The sequence below is a fragment of the Pseudophryne corroboree genome, chromosome 6 (genome assembly GCF_028390025.1).
Source record: "Pseudophryne corroboree isolate aPseCor3 chromosome 6, aPseCor3.hap2, whole genome shotgun sequence".
Taxonomy (NCBI): Eukaryota; Metazoa; Chordata; class Amphibia; order Anura; family Myobatrachidae; genus Pseudophryne; species Pseudophryne corroboree.
This window is the reverse complement of record NC_086449.1, coordinates 244,617,370-244,632,658: the sequence shown is the minus strand read 5'-3', so window position 1 is coordinate 244,632,658 and position 15,289 is coordinate 244,617,370. Positions and strand designations below refer to the sequence as shown.

The following is a 15,289-nucleotide window of genomic DNA, read 5'->3' as shown; positions in this document are numbered from 1 at the left end:
GTGCGATCAGGTCAGAATGACCCCCCCTAAACTGCATAATGTGGTCGCATCGCATTAGAGTGCCTTACTGAATAAGAGCCTGAATACAGAATCATTTATAAATGGGCTGCTGCCTGTTACACAATGTGATTCTTTCTTACTGATGTAAAAGTGCAGTGAGGGGCGGCCTGTAAGTAGCACGCCCAGTCCCAGACTGTACCATCATGTGCTGTTAGCAACGGGGGATGGTAATTATACGCCGGCCTTAGTGTAAGCCGTTGTATCATCGCGGCGAGGTGGAAAAGGCACGGACGGGGAGTAAGAGGAAAGCGGGTGCGGGGTAACGCTGGCCGGGACTCGCTATATGCAGGGAGCGTTATCCTGGGGTCACATCACCGACCCCGCCGCTTCCATCTGCTGGTTCCGCCCGGCCTGACCGCTGTTGCTGTGACTCACTGACTGTGCTGTGCATTCAGTGCTGCTGCTTCTACAATGAGTCGGATTTATCACGATAGTGCGCTGCAGAATAAGGCCGTGCATGATGAAGCGGTGCCAGGGGCCTGGGAGCCGGCCGCCTATCAGAGGTGTGTAATAGCGCCGCGCTGTGTGTTCCCTGTGTGACCGGGCAGAGGCATGTGTTGACTGCAGGGGTGGGGGCTGCCATTGTATGCAGAGAGCAGGACTGTGGGAGACCGGCCCTTGCCTCACCAGGGATATAATATGTCCGCTCCAGAGTCTTCCCCTCCCCTCTCTCCCAGTCCTCTCAAACAAGCCTTTAGGTATTTAACCGAGCCCAGGTTCAGTCAGGTAAAGTCAGTGTTAAATTCGACGAAACTCATAAAGCAGATGAAAACCCTGTTTTGAGCTTTTCTCTGCTTTGGGGTGGGTGAACTTCTCCAGCGGCACCCCATCTCCATGCCTAAATTGCATCCCCATAGTGCAATTCATGAAGGAACCATTCCACTTCTCCATGGAGTTCAGGTTCGCCATCTGTGGATGGCGCAATTTGAACATTGGTGCTGTAACTGCAGTGATGTGGTCTCTGCTGTCACATGCAATGGCTCCGCCCCCTGACCTTCCAGCAGTCACTGCAGTCTCCCGTGACCTGAGGCGTCTGTGCATGTGCACAGAGGCCGTCTGACTCACAACACGTGCATGTGCAGAGGAGGGTCGCAGGAGAAGACAGTGCTGCTAGAAAGGTGAGTATACATGAATTGCTACTTACCAAAGCTGTATATCCCATCAAACTGATGTGTTGTATAGTGATAAGTAACCATTCAGTTTTCTGCTGCGGGGTACACTGGGCTCCACAAGTCTGGACAATGGGGTGTAGAGTAGGATCTTGATCCGAGGCACTAACAGACTCAAAGCTTTGACTGTTCCCAGAATGCACAGCGCCGCCTCCTATATCACCCCGCCTCCCAACACAGGAGCTCAGTTTGTAAGTTGGTGCTGCAGTAAGCAGGCACTTAACAGAGGGGCTGCTCCAAGCAGCCCTGAGAAAAGCTTTTTATGAGGTAAAAAGTGAAGACTTCATGGGCAGCAGCGGTGGTAAATGTCTTGTGACATTCACTGCTCCAGCTCTCCCCAGCGGCGCTGTACACTCCCGAGTCCTGGTTGCCGGGTACTTACAGCAGGAGGCTCCGGTTGTCTTCACGTTAGACACACACGGCTGGGGCTCTCCAGGATCGCGTGGCCGCGCTTTGGGAGGTGGTAAGTGGGTCCCGCTCGTGGGGCCCGGTATTTATCGCGATCCGGCGCGGTCAGTGGGATGCGGGCCGCGCGCGCTGGCGGTGGACACTGTGGATACAGGCGATCCCACTAGATCACCAGGTCATGGGCGCAGGTCGGGTTTTCTCTCTAAACCACTTCTTATATCGCCCACAGTACCCGGTGGTTTTGCCAGCAAGGGGGATAAGGCTTAGACCTGAAGCCCCTCCCCCAGCCCCAGGGCGCCATTTCCCGCAAATGTTCCCGCTCTGAAGTTGCATATCTGTCTTTTCCTCACTCCCAGTCAGGGTCTGCGGCGCCATTATTCCTCAGCTCACTGTTTCTGGGACTGCTTGTGCAAATCCTCCTATGTAAAGCTGCCTGGTTGTCAGCGCTGTGCCTTTACATGACACTTAAGTATTCTGCCTGCCTTTTAAATCAGTGATAGTTGAGAGAGTGCATTTAGTCAGGGTTTTATAGTACAATTACCCTGTGATATACATCCAGTCCTTACTGTGTACTGTTATATCTACTGTTATATAGCTGTGTAAGCTAGTCCAGTGCAGTATTATTGTCAGTAATAACCTCTGCATTGTACAAACTGTGACCTTCTGTGTGTGCATTTGATAGCTGATACCCCTTTCACATTGCACAAATAACCCGGTATCGACACGGCATATTGCCGTGTCGACAAGGGTCAGTGTACGATGTGAAAGCACTTTCCGAGAATTAGCGGGTCGTCTGACCTGGTAATTCAACCCGGTATAAAAGAAAGATTATACCCGGGTTGAATACCGGGTCAGGTGCAGTGTGAATGGGAGCCGCGTCGATGCGACACGGTTCCCATTCACAGCATAGGGAGAGGCGGCGCAGGAGATGAGCTTATCTCCCAGCGCCGCCTCCACCCCCGCCCTTGCTGCTGCGCACCCCCCCGCTGCTATGGCAACCGACCTGGTATATTGCCGGGTCGGAAAGCCAGCAAAGGAGAGCAAATGCCGGATCCCACCCGGTAAGGACACGTTTCTCTTACCGGGTGGGATCCGGCATTTGCGATCTGAAAGCGGTATGAGTGTTGTCCATCTCGTGTCTTTCACTCAACTTGCTATCCCTATATTCTATAACCTGAGGGGGCTTGGTGCGTCAGGTGTTATCTAATATAGGATTTTCACAAAGATATACTGTATTACGTATTTTTCTCTGTGATTTGGTCACCATATCTCTCCTTTATCTCTGCTAGTGCTGACTACACTGCGCAGGGGTTTGGGTTTAGGGATATAGTGCTGCTAATAATTGTACTGTGTTACCTCATACTGCAAGTTATATCATGTCTGCTTCTGAGGGTAACGGTTCTGGGGCGGAACATACTGCTGGTGTTGCTGAAGCCACAGGCACACATAAGGAGATTATAGCAGCTGTGGGCTCTGGTTCTGGGGGCTCCTTGACCCCCAGTGGGACTGTGGCAACGGGGGCACATACTGACCCACCGTGGGCCGCTTTTTCCACGCTTTTGCATACGCTAGTACATAAACGAACACCCCCTTTGGGACCCCCAATGCCGGTACAACCGTATGTGGTCCCTGCAGCTAACCCGCCGTGGGCGAATGATTTATGTGCTCAATTGAAGAAGTTTAACCAGTCCTTGTCTACTAAAAAGTCTGACCAACGCTCGCCTAAGTCCAAGAGGTCCTCTAAGCGAGCGCTCGTCTCCTCACAATCCACTGCTGTCACTGACACCTCGTCTGATGAGGACGGCACTTACACTGACCCCACAGGTTCTGACTCAGATACAGCTGATGGGGAGGTTAGTTCACATGTGGATGTTCCTGACCTTGTGGAGGCTACTAAGTTAATTCTGCAGATTACGGATGATCCCGAGCCATCCGTGCCTCCTTAGAAACCAGATAGGTTCAAGCATCAGAAGGTGGTTATACAGGTTTTACCTCACTCTGATCACCTAGTGGATATACGTCAGGAACCCTGGAAAAATCCGGGTACGAAGTTTGTGCCTCAAAAGAAGATGCTGGCTCGCTATCCCCTCGCGTCAGAGCTGTCTAAGAATTGGGAAACACCTCCTCCAGTGGACTCACATGTGGCTAGGATGGTGGTCTCCTCAGCTCTACCTGTCACTACCGTCACGTCTCTGATAGAGCCTACGGATAAATGTGTGGAGAGTTGTCTAAAAGCGATTTACACCCTCACGGGTGCTGCACAAAGGCCCACTATTGCAGCTTCATGGGCTGCTGAGGCTATTATAGCATGGGCCTTGGAGTTAGAAGCTGAAATCTCCTCTGACCATGCTAGACAATGCTTGTCATATATTGTCACAGCTTCTCGATATATTAAAGAGGCGGCTTCTGATGCCAGTATCCTGGCAGCCAAGGCCTCTACTACGTCAGTCCTGGCTCGCCGGATATTGTGGCTGAGATCCTGGTCTGTGGATCTGGACTAAAATCCCTGGAGGTACTCCCTTTCAAGGGAGATATTCTGTTTGGGGAGGACTTAAATAAGATAGTGGCTGACTTGGCTGCTGCCGAAACTGCCTGTCTACCTAATACCGCTCCTTCTGTGTCGAAGGCTAAATGTACGTCCTTTTGCCCCTTTTGTCCTTCAGGTAAAGCAAAAGGTCAGGCGTACCTTAAGCAGGCCCGTACTTCCAAACCTGGTAAGCCGAAGCCCAAAAGAGCCTGGGCTGCCCGTCGGCCAGCTGCCAAGACCGATAAGACTGCCGCATGACGGGGCGGGTCTCCCCCTGGGGGATCCCAGGGTAGGGGACCGGCTTCTAGGGTATACCCAGGAATGGTTGAAGACCACTTCAGATGCTTGGGTACGGGAAGTCGTCACTCGAGGTTACGCCATTGCCTTCAAAAACCGACCCCCTCATCGATTTTGTCAGACAGGCGTCCCTTTGGACCGGACAAAGGCAAAAACTCTGCACTCGGTGGTACAGACCCTCCTGGATGCAGGAGTCGTAGTACAGGTGCCTCTTGCTCAGAGGGGCCGGGGGTACTATTCTCCGCTGTTTCTAGTCCCGAAACCTCAGACCCTCCTCCCGGTCCATTCTCAACCTCAAGGCATTGAACAGGTTTGTGAAGATTTCCAAGTTCCGTATGGAAACCCTTCGCTCTATAGTTCTGGCCTTGGAACCTGGGGACTACATGGTCTCCCTGGACATACAGGATGCTTACCTTTCATATTCCTATAGCAGTGTCACATCAACAATACCTGAGGTTTGCTATTGGCAACATCCATTACCAGTTTCGGGCGTTACCTTTTGGTTTAACAACTGCTCCGCGAGTCTTTACCAAAGTTATGGCGGTGATGACGGTGGTACTCCGCCGTCAAGGGGTCAGGATACTGCCGTATATGGACGACTTGTTAATCCTGGTAAATTCCCCAGATCTTCTCCTGTGTCATCTGGATATGACGGTCCAGTTTCTACAAGCCCAAGGGTGGCTCATCAACTGGAAGAAATCCTCCCTGGTCCCTGCTCAGAGCATGGTGCACCTGGGAGCGCTGTTGGACACTCACAACCAGAGGTTGTTCTTGTATCAGGAGAAAGTCCTGAAGCTTCAGGACAGGATTCGTTGCTTCCTTTCTCGTCCGCAAGTGTCGAGACATTCGGCAATGCAGGTGCTGGGCCTCATGGTGTCAGCATTCGACATGGTGGAGTATGTTCAATTTACATTCTCGCCCCCTCCAGAAGTTGATTCTAGCCAAGTGGGACGGCCTGCCTCACCGGATCAGGTCTCAAATTATCTCATTGACTCCGGAGGTCCGTCTGTCGCTGCTCTGGTGGCTCCAGGACCAACAATAGCGCAGGGGCCGTCCCTTCTGGATATCCAACTGGGTGCTGTTGACGACAGAAGCCAGTTTAAGAGGTTGGGGCGCGGTGATGGAGCAGCACTCCTTACAGGGTCGATGGACCAAGGAGGAATCTCTCCTCTCGATCAACATTCTGGAGTTGCGGGCGGTCTTCAATGCGTTGAACCTGGCCCAGCATTTAATTCAGAACCGTCCTGTTCAAGTACAGTCGGACAACGCCACCACAGTGGCTTATGTAAATCATCAAGGCGGCACTCGAGGCCGTTTGGCAATGAAGGAAGCCTCACGGATTCTACAGTGGGCAGAACGCCATCTACCGGCAATATTCATTCCGGGAGTCCTGAATTGGGAAGCGGACTTTCTCAGTCGTCAGGACGTGCATGCCGGCGAGTGGGGCCTCCATCCAGATGTGTTTCAACTCCTCGTGGAAAGGTGGGGTCTTCCAGATGTGGATCTGATGGCGTCTCGACACAATCACAAGGTTCCGGTCTTCGGAGCAAGGACAAGGGTTCCTCAAGCAGCATTCGTGGATGCGCTGGCGGTGCGGTGGATTCGGCTGCCGTACGTGTTCCCTCCGGTGTCGCTCGTGCCCAGGGTATTTCGGAAGTTCAAGCAAGAAAAAGGAAATCTGCTTCTCATAGCTCCGGCGTGGCCCAGGCGGCACTGGTTCTCAGACCTGCAAGGCCTGTCGTCAGAGCGTCCACTTCTACTTCCACAACGCCCAGACCTCCTCGTTCAGGGCCCTTGTGTCTACCAGGACCTAGCCCGGCTATCTTTGACGGCGTGGCTCTTGAAGCTTCCGTCTTGAGGGCTAAGGGTTTTTCTGAAGGTCATTAAACCTATGTTGCGGGCCCGGAAACCGGCTTCTGCTCGGATTTACCATAGGGTCTGGCATTCATACTTTGTTTGGTGCGCATCTAACAATTATGAAGCTTCCAAGTTTAGTACAGCCAAACTTTTGGCTTTTCTGCAGCAGGGCCTAGATTTAGGCCTGCGTCTGGCCTCCCTCAAGGTTCATATTTCTTCCTTGTCGGTGTGGTTTCAGAGAAAAATTGCGACCTTACCTGATGTGCATACCTTTACTCGGGGTGTGTTGCGTATCCAACCTCCCTATGTCGGTGGTTTTGGAGGCATTGCAGGAGCCTCCATTCGAACCTCTTGGTTCAGCTGACCTTAAGTGGCTTTCCCTTAAGGTGGTGTTCTTGCTGGCTATTGCCTCTGCTAGAAGAGTGTCGGATCTGGGTGCCTTGTCTTGTAGTTCCCCATATCTGATTTTTCACCGTGACCGGGCGGTTCTTAGGACTCGTCCCGGATATTTACCTAAGGTGGTTTCTTCGTTCCACCTTAATCAGGAGATTGTGGTTCCAGCCTTTGTCTCTCCTGATTTGTCTCCCAAAGAGCGGTCTTTGGATGTGGTACGGGCTCTCCGTATCTATGTGAAGAGAACTGCTTCTATTCGAAAATCTGATTCTCGCTTTGTTTTGGATTTAACAAACGTGGCTGGCCTGCTCACAAGCAGACCCTGGCCAGATGGATTAGAATGGTGATTGCACATGCTTATGTGACGGCTGGTCTGTCCGCTCCTGCTCACATTACGGCCCATTCTACTCGGTCTGTTGGACCTACTTGGGCGGCCCACCGTGGTGCGACCCTTGATAAATTGTGCAAGGCGGCTACGTGGTCCTCAGGGAACACGTTCATAAGGTTCTATGCCTTCGATACTGCCACTTCCAGGATGCTTCCTTTGGACGCCGGGTTCTTGTGCCCGCTGCAGTGCGTCCCCTCCCATAAGGAACTGCTTTAGGACATCCCCATTGTCCAGACTTGTGGAGCCCAGTGTACCCCGCAGCAGAAAACGAGTTTTATGGTAAAGAACTTACCTTTGTTAAAACTCTTTCTGCGAGGTACATTGGGCTCCACAAGGCGCCCACCCTGGCGCACTTAGCTTCTTTGGGTTGATATGGCATTAGCCGCTGACACTTCTCTTGTCGTGAGAGTGTGGTGTATGTGGCTACTAACCGTTGTCGTCTCTATTCCTGCTACTGCATTGGGCTGGTTAACTAAAACTGAGCTCCTGTGCTGGGAGGCGGGGTGATATAGGAGGCGGTGCTGTGCATTCTGGGAACAGTCAAAGCTTTGAGTCTGTTGGTGCCTCGGATCAAGATCCTACTCTACACCCCATTGTCCAGACTTGTGGAGCCTAGTGTACCTCGCAGAAAGAGTTTTAACAAAGGTAAGTTCTTACCATAAAACTCGTTTTTGTCCTGAACAGGCTCCTAAATGTAACCTGGATGGTCAGGTTTCTCTCTGTCTCTATGGGGTATATTTATCACTTATACCGCTTTCAGATCGCAAATGCCGGATCCCACCCGGTAAGAGAAACGTGTCCTTACCAGGTGGGATCCGGCAGTTGCTCTGATTTGCTGGCTTTCCGACCCGGCAATATACGGGTCGGTTGCCATAGCAGCGGGGGTGGAGGCGGCACTGGGAGATAAGATCATCTCCAGCTCCGCCTCTCCCTATGATGTAAATGGGAGCCGTGTCGCATCGAAACGTCTCCCATTCACACTGCGCCTGACCCGGTATTCAACCCGGTAATAACCCTTCTTTTTCTCATACGTCCTAGAGGATGCTGGGGTCCACTTCAGTACTATGGGGTATAGACGGTTCCGCAGGAGCCATGGGCACTTTAAGACTTTTCAAGGGTGTGAACTGGCTCCTCCCTCTATGCCCCTCCTCCAGACCTCGGTTTAGAAAATGTGCCCAGGCAGACTGGATGCACTCCAGGGGAGCTCTACGGAGTTTCTCTGAAAAGACTTATGTTAGGTTTTTTATTTTCAGGGAGAACTGCTGGCAACAGTCTCCCTGCTTCGTGGGACTTGGAGGGCAGAAGTAGGAACCAACTTCCTGAATAGTTTCATGGCTCTGCTTCTGGCTGACAGGACACCATTAGCTCCTGAGGGGAACTGAACGCTAGCTGCGGCTATGTGTTCACTCCCACAGCCCGCCGTCACCCCCCTTGCAGAGCCAGAAGTCAGGTGAGTGTTAGAAGAAAGAATCTTCAATCAAAGTGACGGCTAAAGGTACCGCGCGGCTGGCGGGAGCGCAGCGCGCCATGCTGCCCACACATACACAGGCACTGCAGGGTGCATGGGGGGGGGGCGCCGCCGCCCTGGGCAGCATGTAACCTACCAAACTGGCTAGAATAAGGGGCATAAGTTGCTGAGGCACAGTCCTACCCCCGCCAGTATAAATATCTGTATCAAAGAAGCTGAGGAGAAACGCGCCATTACGGGGGCGGGGCTTTCTCCTCAGTCAGCCAGCACACTGCTCAGCGCCATTTTCTCTCTTCTCAGACTGCAGAGACAACGCTGGTCCTCCTTCACTGCTGAGTACAAGTATCAGGATGACAAACGGGGGGTACACAGTGAAATTTGGTGCTATATATAGTGTGGTAATATAATTATAAAAGTGCTGCAGGTCTGTGAGCATTTTGTGTTTTACAGACATTTGGTTACTGGCGCTGGGTTGTGAACTGGCAAATCCTATCTGTGTCCTTTTGACAGATTTTACTGTGGGTCTGTTCCCTATAAGTCCTGGAGTGTCTGTGGAGTGGTTGTGCACAAGTGTGACATGTCTGAGGCAGGGAGCTCTTCCCCTGAGGGAGCCATTTTAGGGACACAGAGTTGTAATGTGGTGGCGCTGTCGACACACCACGAGCCTGAATGGGTGAAAGAATTACGTGATAGTGTGAATCATATCAGTAAGAGATTGGATAAGTCGGAGTCTCATGCAGAAAGCTGGAGAAAATCAGTGGAAGATGTGATTTTTCATGGTTCTGCCTTTTCATCCACAGGGGACCCCTCTGGGTCACATAAGAGACCTTTTTCAAAAATTGTACATACTGATACCGACACGGACTCTGATCCCTGTGTCGACGATAGTGATTCCAGGGGGATAGATCCTAAATTGGCAAAAAGCATTCATTCAATATATGATTGTTGCTATAAAGGAGGTCTTGGAAGTTACAGAAGCCCCTCCTGTACCTCAGGAAAAGGCTTATTTCTATAAAGAAAAGAAAATGAATGTAACTTTCCCTCCTTCTCATGAGCTAAATACACTTTTTGAAGGATTTTGGGTAAACCCTGAAAAGAAATTTCAGATTCCCAAAAGGATTCAGGTTGCTTATCCTTTCCCAACAGAGGACGGGAAAAGATGGGAGTCAGTGATCGCGCTGAGCCGGAAAAAAAGTGGGTCCCAGGGACCCCTCACTTTTAAAAATTGGGGTCCTACCGGTCCTTTTCTGGGTCCCATTGAAGTGAAGGTTCATATTAATCTCATTACCGATTCAAACATGAAAACACAGACTTGATTTGGACACTACAAAAGTGTAGCAGGAGGGGGGAAGTGACAAAGCCGCTGGGCTGTGTAGCATACAGACACTGCACCAGAGCTGTAACTAGACATTTTGTCGCCCTTGTGGCAGAAAGTGAATTGGTGCTCCCGGTCCTACACAGCAAAGAACAGATAATGCGCGCCGCAAAAATTTAGAGGCGTGGCCACATAATAGTGCCAATTCACATTACACCACACAGTAGTGCCGCTTATGCACATTGCACCGGGTAGAGCACATTATACACTTTGCATCGGGTACAGCACGTTACACACTTTGCACCGGGTACAGCACGTTATACACTTTGCGCCGGGTACAGCACGTTATACACTTTGCGCCGGGTACAGCACGTTATACACTTTGCGCCGGGTACAGCACGTTATACACTTTGCGCCGGGTACAGCACGTTATACACTTTGCGCCGGGTACAGCACGTTATACACTTTGCGCCGGGTACAGCACGTTATACACTTTGCGCCGGGTACAGCACGTTATACACTTTGCGCCGGGTACAGCACGTTATACACTTTGCGCCGGGTACAGCACGTTATACACTTTGCGCCGGGTACAGCACGTTATACACTTTGCGCCGGGTACAGCACGTTATACACTTTGCGCCGGGTACAGCACGTTATACACTTTGCGCCGGGTACAGCACGTTATACACTTTGCGCCGGGTACAGCACGTTATACACTTTGCGCCGGGTACAGCACGTTATACACTTTGCGCCGGGTACAGCACTTTATACACTTTGCGCCGGGTAGAGCACTTTATACACTTTGCGCCGGGTACAGCACTTTATACACTTTGCATCAGGTACAGCACGTTACACACTTTGTGCCGGGTACAGCACGTTATACACTTTGTGCCGGGTACAGCACGTTATACACTTTGTGCCGGGTACAGCACATTATACACTTTGTGCCGGGTACAGCACTTTATACACTTTGCGCCGGTACAGCACGTTATACACTTTGCAGCCACCACCTCAGACCCCCCCAGACACAGCGATCATGGGTGTCAGCGAGGGAAGGTGGTATCCACAGTGATTGTGCGGAAAAGGGTGTGGGGGGGGGGGGAATTGTGCAGGAAGGGGGTGCTCAGTCATTGCAGGTGTCACTGGAGGGGGTGTCCTGCCTGTGACTCACAACACCATATCGATATTAGCTTATCCAGCCTGTAGCAATGGCCCCCAGCAGCCGCATCTTACCAGCGCCGCATCACCCTCCCTCCTTCCCTATGTAATGAGCCATGCGAGGAGCGGACAGAGCAGCAGAGTAGCCGCTGCCCCGCTCACTGTCCCGTCTGCCAGGCTGTGTGGACATTGCCTCCCACTCGCAGCGTCGGCCCCGTATCCCGCGGCAGCGCACAGACGGTTGAGGACAGGGAGGAGGACGGATCACACACTGACAGCGCATTGCCGTGCAGCGCGTCCTCACCTTTAAATTCAAACCTGGAGTCCGCCCTGCAGCCGGCACAGAGAGCGCTGCTAAATCCCGTTTCAGCCCCAGCATTCGACTGCTGTCACCCGGAGCCCAAGGAGGAGGATTCAAGCTGCAGAGCGGGAAGAGAAGTCAGGACGGAGGCTGCCGCAGTGATTGGATGAGAGGAAACGCTGCCAGCAGTGATTGGTTGGGGACTCTGCTGGCTATGACTGGTTGAAGAGACGCGACGTGCAGCTGCCTGCAGTGATTGGTAGGGGAGTCACAGCGCGTCCCGCAGGACCCCCTCATTTTTCAAAACTGAGTCCCCCACTGCCTATAACGCGTAAAATACGCGTTATAGCGCGTTTTTGCGATCACTGGGAGTCACCCCCTGTATTAGACAGTGCTGTGTCAAGATTAACAAAAAAGGTGAATCTCCCTGCACCTGGGACGGCTTCACTAAAGGAGCCAGCAGACTGCAAAATGGAGACTACGTTAAAATCTATTTCTCTTATGTCCTAGAGGATGCTGGGGACTCCGTAAGGACCATGGGGATAGACGGGCTCTGCAGGAGACATGGGCACTTTAAGAAAGAACTTTAGGTATGGGTGTGCACTGGCTCCTCCCTCTATGCCCCTCCTCCAGACCTCAGTTTATTACTGTGCCCAGAGGAGACTGGGTGCATTACAGGGAGCTCTCCTGAGTTCCTGAAAAGAAAGTATTTTGTAAGGTTTTTTATTTTCAGGGAGCCTGCTGGCAACAGACTCCCTGCAACGAGGGACTGAGGGGAGAGAAACAGACCTGCTTTAATGTTAGGCTCTGTTTCTTAGGCTCCTGGACACCATTAGCTCCAGAGGGAGTCGGAACACAGGTCTCACCCTGGAGTTCGTCCCGAAGCCGCGCCGCCGTCCTCCTCACAGAGCCGGAAGATAGAAGCCGGTGAGTATGAGAAGAAAGAAGACTTCAGAGGCGGCAGAAGACTTCAGATCTTCACTGAGGTAACGCACAGCAGTAAAGCTGTGCGCCATTGCTCCTACACAGCACACACAAACGGCAGTCACTGTAAGGGTGCAGTGCGCAGGGGGGGCGCCCTGGGCAGCAATATAACCTCATTTTCTCTATCGTCCTAGTGGATGCTGGGGTTCCTGAAAGGACCATGGGGAATAGCGGCTCCGCAGGAGACAGGGCACAAAAAGTAAAGCTTTAGGATCAGGTGGTGTGCACTGGCTCCTCCCCCTATGACCCTCCTCCAAGCCTCAGTTAGATTTTTGTGCCCGGCCGAGAAGGGTGCAATCTAGGTGGCTCTCCTAAAGAGCTGCTTAGAAAAGTTTAGCTTAGGTTTTTTATTTTACAGTGAGTCCTGCTGGCAACAGGATCACTGCAACGAGGGACTTAGGGGAGAAGAAGTGAACTCACCTGCGTGCAGGATGGATTGGCTTCTTTGGCTACTGGACATTAGCTCCAGAGGGACGATCACAGGTACAGCCTGGATGGTCACCGGAGCCTCGCCGCCGGCCCCCTTGCAGATGCTGAAACGAGAAGAGGTCCAGAATCGGCGGCAGAAGACTCCTCAGTCTTCTTAAGGTAGCGCACAGCACTGCAGCTGTGCGCCATTTCCTCTCAGCACACTTCACACGGCAGTCACTGAGGGTGCAGGGCGCTGGGAGGGGGGCGCCCTGGGAGGCAAATGAAAACCTTTTTTGGCTAAAAATACCTCACATATAGCCTCCGGGGGCTATATGGAGATATTTAACCCCTGCCAGAATCCATTAAAGAGCGGGAGACGAGCCCGCCGAAAAAGGGGCGGGGCCTATCTCCTCAGCACACAGCGCCATTTTCCCTCACAGAAAGGCTGGAGGGAAGGCTCCCAGGCTCTCCCCTGCACTGCACTACAGAAACAGGGTTAAAACAGAGAGGGGGGGCACTATTTTGGCGTTAGAAATATATAAAAGATGCTATAAGGGAAAACACTTATATAAGGTTGTCCCTATATAATTATAGCGTTTTTGGTGTGTGCTGGCAAACTCTCCCTCTGTCTCTCCAAAGGGCTAGTGGGTCCTGTCCTCTATCAGAGCATTCCCTGTGTGTGTGCTGTGTGTCGGTACGTGTGTGTCGACATGTATGAGGACGATGTTGGTGAGGAGGCGGAGCAATTGCCTGTAATGGTGATGTCACTCTCTAGGGAGTCGACACCGGAATGGATGGCTTATTTAGGGAATTACGTGATAATGTCAACACGCTGCAAGGTCGGTTGACGACATGAGACGGCCGACAAACAATTAGTACCGGTCCAGACGTCTCAGAAACACCGTCAGGGGTTTTAAAACGCCCGTTTACTTTAGTCGGTCGACACAGACACAGACACGGACACTGAATCCAGTGTCGACGGTGAATAAACAAACGTATTCCTTATTAGGGCCACACGTTAAGGGCAATGAAGGAGGTGTTACATATTTCTGATACTACAAGTACCACAAAAGAGGGTATTATGTGGGATGTGAAAAAACTACCGTAGTTTTTCCTGAATCAGATAAATTAAATGAAGTGTGTGATGATGCGTGGGTTCCCCCCGATAGAAAATTATGGGCGGTATACCCTTTCCCGCCAGAAGTTAGGGCGCGTTGGGAAACACCCCTTAGGGTGGATAAGGCGCTCACACGCTTATCAAAACAAGTGGCGGTACCGTCTATAGATAGGGCCGTCCTCAAGGAGCCAGCTGACAGGAGGCTGGAAAATATCATAAAAAGTATATACACACATACTGGTGTTATACTGCGACCAGCGATCGCCTCAGCCTGGATGTGCAGAGCTGGGGTGGCTTGGTCGGATTCCCTGACTAAAAATATTGATACCCTTGACAGGGACAGTATTTTATTGACTATAGAGCATTTAAAGGATGCATTTTCTATATATGCGAGATGCACAGAGGGATATTTGCACTCTGGCATCAAGAGTAAGTGCGATGTCCATATCTGCCAGAAGATGTTTATGGACACGACAGTGGTCAGGTGATGCAGATTCCAAACGGCACAAAGGTGTATTGCCGTATAAAGGAAGAGGAGTTATTTGGGGTCGGTCCATCGGACCTGGTGGCCACGGCAACTGCTGGAAAATCCACCGTTTTTACCCTAAGTCACATCTCTGCAGAAAAAGACACCGTCTTTTCAGCCTCAGTCCTTTCGTCCCTATAAGAGTCATATCTGCCCAGGGATAGAGGAAAGGGAAGAAGACTGCAGCAGGCAGCCCATTCCCAGGAACAGAAGCGTTCCACCGCTTCTGCCAAGCTCTCAGCATGACGCTGGGACCGTACAGGACCCCTGGATCCTACATGTAGTATCCCAGGGGTACAGATTGGAATGTCGAGACGTTTCCCCTTCGCAGGCTCCTGAAGTCTGGTTTACCAAGGTCTCCCTCCGACAAGGAGGCAGTATGGGAAACAATTCACAAGCTGTATTCCCAGCAGGTGATAATCAAATTACCCCTCCTACAACAAGAAAAGGGGTATTATTCCACATTATATTGTGGTACTGAAGCCAGAAGGCTAGGTGAGACCTATTCTAAATCTAAAAAAATTTGAACACTTACAAAGGTTCAAATCAAGATGGAGTCACTCAGAGCAGTGATAACGAACCAGGAAGAAGGGGACTATATAGTGTCCCGAGACATCAGGGACGCTTACCTCCATGTCCAAAATTTGCCCTTCTCACTAAGGGTACCTCAGGTTCGTGGTACAGAACTGTCACTATCAGTTTCAGACGCTGCCGTTTGGATTGTCCACGGCACCCCGGGTCTTTACCAAGGTAATGGCCGAAATGATGATTCTTCTTCGAAGAAAAGGCGTCTTAATTATCCCTTACTTGGACGATCTCCTGATAAGGGCAAAGTCCAGGGAACAGTTGGAGGTCGGAGTAGCACTATCTCGGATACTGCTACAACAGCACGGGTGGATTCTAAATATTC

General features: G+C 51.5%; 1 protein-coding gene across 2 annotated transcripts in view; it reads left to right on the top strand.

The window, feature by feature from the left end:
* The first annotated feature begins 220 nt into the window (after nucleotides 1-220).
* Nucleotides 221-15,289, top strand: part of ARPIN (actin related protein 2/3 complex inhibitor) — an 83,554-nt gene continuing 68,485 nt past the window's right edge. Inside the window, exon 1 of one of the 2 annotated variants that reach the window (XM_063925824.1) lies at nucleotides 221-563. In XM_063925824.1, coding sequence (XP_063781894.1) covers nucleotides 472-563 — 92 coding nt within the window. In that variant the 5' untranslated portion in view covers nucleotides 221-471. Of the gene's footprint in view, nucleotides 564-1,092; nucleotides 1,179-15,289 lie in introns of those variants that run through there. The other variant, XM_063925825.1, reaches the window with a different exon arrangement.